The 7,500-nt window shown below is 38.8% G+C and overlaps 1 protein-coding gene across 1 annotated transcript; it reads right to left on the bottom strand.

The window, feature by feature from the left end:
- Positions 1 to 1,781: 1,781 nt before the first annotated feature.
- Positions 1,782 to 2,738, bottom strand: LOC140925972 (adrenocorticotropic hormone receptor-like). Its single transcript, XM_073375789.1, has one exon. The coding sequence runs from the start codon at positions 2,736 to 2,738 to the stop codon at positions 1,782 to 1,784; it is 957 nt and encodes a 318-aa protein (XP_073231890.1).
- Positions 2,739 to 7,500: the final 4,762 nt, after the last annotated feature.

Here is a 7,500-nt window from a genome sequence, read left to right as displayed (position 1 = left end):
AATTTTCTTGTCCAACGAAAAAGGGAAAAAGCCACAAATGGTAATCAACTATTGACACTCTGACCGGTGGAAAAGCAAATTCGTATCCACCGTGATACAAGAAGGAGGGGGAATTTAAATCCCCGATTGGGTTTCCCTCCATTACAGCGTTTTATTGGACTTGGCATTTCATGTGCTACTGGAGACCTGTGACATCATCCAAAATGGCGTGGGGGGGGGGGGGGGGGGGACTGGTAAATTAAAGACACAAGATGTTCGTCGTAAAATTAATCAAAATTTTAATTATGGGAGACCAATCTGAGTGGGACTTGGTCGTTAATTGATTCCTACAGGAGACACTTATGTCCTAGATTGAACTCTGCAACGAAATTTACAAAATTAAGGATTTCTCACGATGACCGTGCGAAAACTACAAAATTTACAAATTGACGACTTTTCGCGATGGCCTTACGAAAACGAGCTGTTTTCCCTCGTTCTATGTTCTCCACGACCCGCTGAAATGTAGGTCGAGGTACCCGTTTCTAGATATTTATAAGTGATTTTGAGGGGGGTCTTCGTTTTTGGGTCTTAGGTCTTAGGTCTTCGTTTTCTACCCACCCTTACGAAAACTGCAAAATTTGCAAAATTAACGATTTTTCACGATGGCCTTGCGAAAATTACAACATGTACAAAATTAACGATTTTTTGCCATCAGCTTGCGAGAAACGGCGCTGCGTATTTTACAATTCTAATGGCAACTGCAGAATTTACAAATTTCACGAGTTCTCGTCAAATTCTTCTGCGATTTTCACAACTTGTTCCCTTTTGTTATGTAAATAGCAACACATCCTCAAAGCGGCGCTGCGGATTTTACAATTTTAACGGAAATTGCAAAAATTACAAATTTCACGTTTTTTCGCGATTTTGTCACAACTGTTCTCCCTTTGTTATAAAGCATTTGTTTGTTTTATCTAGTTGTTTGTTTACTCACAATCCACAATGATACCTCTATGGGTAAAGATATCACATTAGTTTCAGCCATGATCAATCCTAAGCGAGAGGACGAATATTCCATCGTTTCCGTTTGGAAGTCACCCCCTTCCCCGGGCTCCCAACAGATCTAATTTGAACCGTGTGCCTAAACGGTATATGCGTTTTTGTGGTTTGTTTTTGGGTTTGGTATTTCATTGCATGATACCAAGAGACTGGAATGTTTGAAATTAATTCTAAACTTTTATGGACAAATTTTGTTTCTTCACCATGCTATCTCCATAAGCACGAATGAAATTGCGCAGCTTTTTCTTTTACAACATTTAAGAGTTAAAATGGGTCTGCATGGGGGTGTTGGAATCGCCGCTGGTTTTCCTCACCCCGAGTATCAACAAGTTTTTGATCAAGTCCCAGCACTCAGTTAAAAATCCCTCTTTTCTCTGCTGACAGTAAAAATGTTGACGAATTCGCAGCTATCAGTTTATGTCCTTCACTGGGCCCCTTGTAAAAGGACTTATTCATAGAACAGAGTCCTTTTTTACTCAAAATGAAACTCGTTACAAAATTTGACCAACTTACATTCGCGCCGCTATATTATTACAGTTCCTGCGTATGGGCTCTTTATTTGAGTCTAGTAATTTAGCAGATAAAAGAGGAAAGGTACAAACCAAATTGAGCTGTTCTCAGTGGCTTGCAAAAGAGAGTTTGGTATCGTCTGTTACTCGATACTTAGCCAGTTTGCCTTCAAGAAAAGAATATTAAATCTTGGATATGGCCTTCAATACCTAACGACGTTCAGGCGCTAAACTCGCTTAGCAGCACTTTAGCATCTTGCGAAAAGCGTTTCTGAATTCCTCATTTCTCCATCCATAGAAAAGAGGATTGCATGCAGCGTTCAAAAACATGGCCACGTTATAAACGATATGCTGCAGTAACTTTTGATGGAGGTGGCCTCCGAGTAATTTGCTCCAGAAAACTCGGAGGGATGTCACAACAAGGATAGGAATGATACTGAGCAGACACAGCGCCACAACAATGGCGAGAGTTCGGGCGCCTTTCATTTCGTGCTTGACAGTTGGCATTCCTGGAACGTCGCGGCCCTGTTTTCTGACACGTTGTCTCTGCTTGTAGGACACTATGAAGATGTAGGTGTACGAGCATATAATGATCAACAGGGGAACAAGAAACATTGACGCAGCTGTGAATACAAGATGCCATCTGATGTTGAGCTCTTGGGCTTTATCACTATCTTGATGCATCTCTCTGGGAAATTCTCTGAAATCATTGTGGCCTGTTATCCCATAAAGCGTCCATGGAAGAGCAATAACAATGACCAGAGCCCACAGCCACATCGCGATGGAAACGATCCGTGCTCGGCGTTTGGTCACTATGGCCTGGTATCTTAAGGCGAACCTGATGGCGATGAAACGTTCTGAACTCATTAAGCTGAGATGAAGAACAATGACCGAAAGGAGGAACAAGGTGATAGTTCCCTCTACCTCTTTAAGAATATCCAGCATATGTGAAGCTGAATCCCCAAAATTATACATAAGGCATAACAGAATGATATCAAGAATCAAGGGAATCGCTAGTAAGCCGTCGGCGATGGACAAACTCACCAGAATGTTGTTGGAAGCAGTTCGCAGGCTCCGAAATTTGTGAAACGCTCTTAACACGAAATAACTCCCGACCAAAGCAACGATTGTGATAATCCCATGAACGTTCAACAGTAGAATAAATTTCCACTTCGGTAAGGTATAGTTCCCCATTGCGGGAGGAAGATACGTTGTCTGTACAGTTCAGTAGGGATTCTTTTGTGTTTGGTTAATTGCGGGAGGAAATTCTGCCACCTAATATGTTCTGTCTCTTATCATAATCAAACTATACAAATATTCAGTGGTCAGCCATGGCCAGGTGAACTCAACTCTGTATATGATCAAGGGATATTAGATAACGATAGCAACTATTGATAAAAATATGCAGGTTAATGTTAGGTAACTGCCTTAATTGCTGCTTTCTAAAACGTCAAACTCTAAATTTCTTCGCAAATTCATTAACAATCCATTAACAAAGTAAATAACATGTCAAAATTGCGTAGTAAAGAGTTAAGGAAATAAAACTAGTCATCACGCATTGTGTTCTTAAGTTTTATTAAACAACTGACTGCGTTCAACGGTGAAATGAACAGGCACAAAGTGAAGTAATTCATAAAAAAGAACCTTATACTTGGCCTAGAAAGAAAAACAAAAGAACTGTGGTACTCTTAATAAAAAGTAGTTGTAACAGCAGGCTTTGAAAGTTTTATAAACTAGTAAGTGCGTCTTATCGAGTTTAAAATACAAGGAACAGCCGAACATGTACGAAATGTGATAACAGATCTAAAAACCTCTATAAATACTCCTTTGAATTAATATTATTAATAATAATAATTATTATTATTATTATTATTATTATTATCATCATTATTTTTATTGAAGAGCCTATCAAGTCAGTTCATTAATATCAACATCAGAACTGGCTTCACGCGTAAAAAATGCATGGGTCCTGTTTCTTTGCGACTGTGGATAAGTTTCGGCTTAAAATAGCCGTTTTCAATTCTAATACGCACTGAATGGAGAAGAGGATCAAAGTGAAGGGCCATTGTCAGCTGAAAAGAAATTGTTTTTGTTCAAGGAAGTAGACACACTGGCTCGACACCTTAGCTTTTGATCCATTAATCAAGCGACTGGGAAAAGTCAGTATTCATTTCTAACTTTATGATGCTGTGTTATTAAAAATTAATTGACACGCGTAAAGCATTATGTAGGAAAATAATGAATTCGAAAGGAGAAATAAATTGTATTCATAATTGCTGGCGACAGTTATAAGAAATTACACTTATTAAAGAGCGGAAGACGTTTGGAGCGGAATAGATACGATAAAGAACGCCCACATTTCTACAGGTGTTCATGTAAAGAAAAGACGCGACCAAACAGGAAAAATTGGCAAACACCCAAATATGGTTGCAAAACTTAGTTTGCCACTTTTCTTTTTCGAATTTCAGAACCCACGGGCAGTTCCTTTAATAAGGATATTTTACATACAAAAATAGGACTCTAACACCACTCAGCGGCGATCTGTTTGAAGCGTACAGAAGGTGATTAAAATTAGTATAACATTCTGCTTGACTGGAAAAGTGTTTATTTCCGTTTTGAGGAATTAGGAGACTGCACACTATTAGAGTCGTGTTTAATTCTTTTCCGGCGGGATTCGGGTAGGCATCGTTCTGGATGCCATATGATTTCACGGTTTGGCCGAAATCTTGGACTGGCTGGCTGGCTCATTCGACCTCAATCTCATGTGATAGTTTTTCTCGGTCGAGAACTGGTATCTATTTTGTGCCTCGCTCGTTTACCGCAGATAACTTTTGTTTTACTGTATCCTGGGGAGGTATATCAATACCGTTTTTTCCTTACAGTTTTTGGTATTCGTTTTTATTTAAGTTTCTTTTCTAGGAAAAGCAAAATAATCCGATAATTAGGTTTTGTGTTAACTATGTGTTCGGCACACTGTATTTGCTAATATGGATAAGAGCTACATCAACTCAGATCGACCATCTCTTCTTTTGTAAATAACATCACTTCTTTTTGAAAAACTGCTTGCAGTCTTTAGTTCTTGGAAATTTTTTGTGGTTTATCTTTATCTTACTTAAACATTGTACTGAATAGAACGTTCATTATCACTGCCCAAAAGCTTCCTTTACCTTGAAATTTAGTTTATAAAAACAGAAATGAATTTCAGCGGGATTTTCGAGTAAACGACGAAAAAAGCTGGATATGAAAGTTATTTTTTCCAAGAGGACCGGAGCTACACTCAGCATCAGAGCCGTTTAACAGTCTAAGACTCATTTGGACGATGCCGAAAATCTAAGGAATCGCCAGTAAACCGTCAGCGGTTGACAAACTTACCAGAATAACGTTAGAAGCAGTTCGAAGACTATGAAATTTGTGAAACGCTCTAATCACAAGATAGCTACCGAAGACGGCGGCGACAGTCGAGACGAGACGAATGCTCATAACTGAAATTATAATTACTTTTTCCTTCGCCAGGCTGAGGTTTTGAGCAGGGCAATGCGTTTCGTTTAGTCCAAATTTTTCCTGGTTAAAAGACAAATTGCTGGCCATGATGTGTTTTCAGACTTCAATGCTGGTTTTAAAAACTTAATTATAGCAACAAGATCGTACAATGTGTTTTTCCTTTCTAAATTATGCTCATCCGACTTTTATTTGAATCGTAATGGGGTTAAGAACTGTCAGCTGTATGCAAAAGGTCAGAATCAACACACGGCCCACAAAATCCACACAACAACAAAATGACAACTATTCTTCTATTCGTAGTTAAACCAGTTAGTAGTTAGTTCGATACACTCTTTTTTATTTTTTCCCGCTTGCTTGCATGCTGCCTCTCAACTACGCGGACTCCTTTTTAACACAGACGCATACGCGCAGAGAAAACCAACTGGCCGGACTAATTCTGATTGGTTTGCGCATAACACAAGATCGTGTAATTGCTGTTATCGGACAAGGTTTGCTTCCCTGTTTGACATGTTAATCAAAAGGATAAGAAGAAAACGACTTTTTTAAAAGCATTGAGAGTTCGAAGTAGCCAACTTTTGCCATACACTACCTTTTTACTATCGCGAGAATTAAATTTCGCTATTTTCGCGATTTGAGAAAAATCGCGAAATTTAATACCAGACATATACATACGCATAAAATAACGAAATTCAAGATGTTGCTTTATTAGGTATCCTAACAAGTTTATCAGAGTGTAGATATTTACTATGTAACTACTTGTGAGTACTTACAGTCAAGGGACATAACTATTAATCGCTTTCAAAAAAGACGCGCGAAATTTTTACCTCCGTTGTGCACACTATCAACAGGAAAACTTGCTGTAGGGCGTTCGTTTGGTCAATAAAGGTGGGAACAATTAGCAAAAATAGAAACAAAGAAACATCCGACCAAGAGCACGAAAAAGAAAGTCGAAAGTCCCCATAATTAATCGGCCCGGTAAGCTGTCTCCGTTTACATTAAAGATTGAGGTTTCAATAGTTTTGCATCTAACATGATAAAACAATCAGTTAAAGAAACAAAATGGAGTAGTTTGCAAGCCAGGACAGGCGATCCTATTCTTTATAATTCGATTTGAATATTTGATTTCGGGCCCGAAAAGTTACCGGAACTTTCGAGAAACGGGCCTCTGGACCCCTGGGGAAGTCTCTACAAACTAGAGGTAATGTTTTAAAATCGGTATTTTACAAATTTTAAAAACTTTTGCTGATATCCATCAAACCTATACTGCAATAAAATCCAGCTCTGGATCGAAAAGTTAAGAGGACCTTCGAGTAACAGGTATTGCTCGCGTTAATATAGCGGCGTTATGAGTTCGCCTGGCTGCAAACTGCGGCCCACTTCTTAACTCATGCAGCTTTTATCAAGAACGAGAAGTCCAAAGACTACTGCAAAGCCAATTCAGAACAACGTGTATTGTTTTTTCATAACAATATTTCGGCTGGCCATACCAGCCTTCTTCAGGTTTACAGATGTTACTGTTACAGATGTTACTTTTATCAACCATTCACGTTTTGGCGTAACACCCTCCAAAAATCATTTAATTCCTCGAATCGCAAATATGTATCAATGGTAAGTGTAAACTCTCTGGATATAGCAAGAACCATGTAAATTGTCATACACTCTGAGAGCATCAATCGTAGCTCACACTCGCGAATTATACTGACGAGGTGCCTGCGGGGTTTGCATTCCTTCGGGAAGTGCGCCACTATCTTGTTCGAGTTTTTCTATGACAACTTGACTTTTAGAAAACGAGGACAAGTAGTCTTTTTGTTTTAGAAGAAACCAACTAGCAAACTAACTTTCATTCTATACCAGGTTTTGATGAAAATTTGTAAAACAAGAAGCCTTTTAATTTATACACATCTTGAATTCACAAAACGTTGAGAAAAAGAACAAGAAAAACCAGGTTCAACTCATCGCAAAAATTAGTTCTTGTAAAATATAATACAAAAAACGCCCATTCGCAAAAAACAAAGTGCCACAGGGCGTAGACATGCAATTAATAAACGAGGAAGGCATTCTTTTTTCAACATATTGCAATAAGAGGACGTTTTTAGTCATGGAAAGCAGTTATTTTTGGCAAAGATAAGAGCTGGATACAAAATTTGAAGCGGAATTCGCGCGAGAAGCGCACGCAGCGGAGCACCATGGGTAAAAAAATGTGGTAATCTACCCGTCCGAGAAATTTTGGCAATCACGTGACCGTACGTCCAATGTAACAATAACAGGCATACCAATGTAAAATAACTCAATCAACAGTTATGGCAACCCAAATGCAACTCGAGGCTATTTTGGCGGGAAATCGCATAGCCACCCGCACTTTGTAAAGCAGAGACAACTAAAGAGTCATTAAGGATGAAAACGGAAAGAGGAAATTGTTTCTGTATCCGTGTTGTCTAAAGTATTAAGCTTAGAT

This window comes from Porites lutea, chromosome 2, assembly GCF_958299795.1.
Source record: "Porites lutea chromosome 2, jaPorLute2.1, whole genome shotgun sequence".
Lineage (NCBI taxonomy): Eukaryota > Metazoa > Cnidaria > Anthozoa > Scleractinia > Poritidae > Porites > Porites lutea.
Note: the sequence above shows the minus strand (reverse complement) of the source record. Positions and strands in the feature narration are given on the sequence as shown.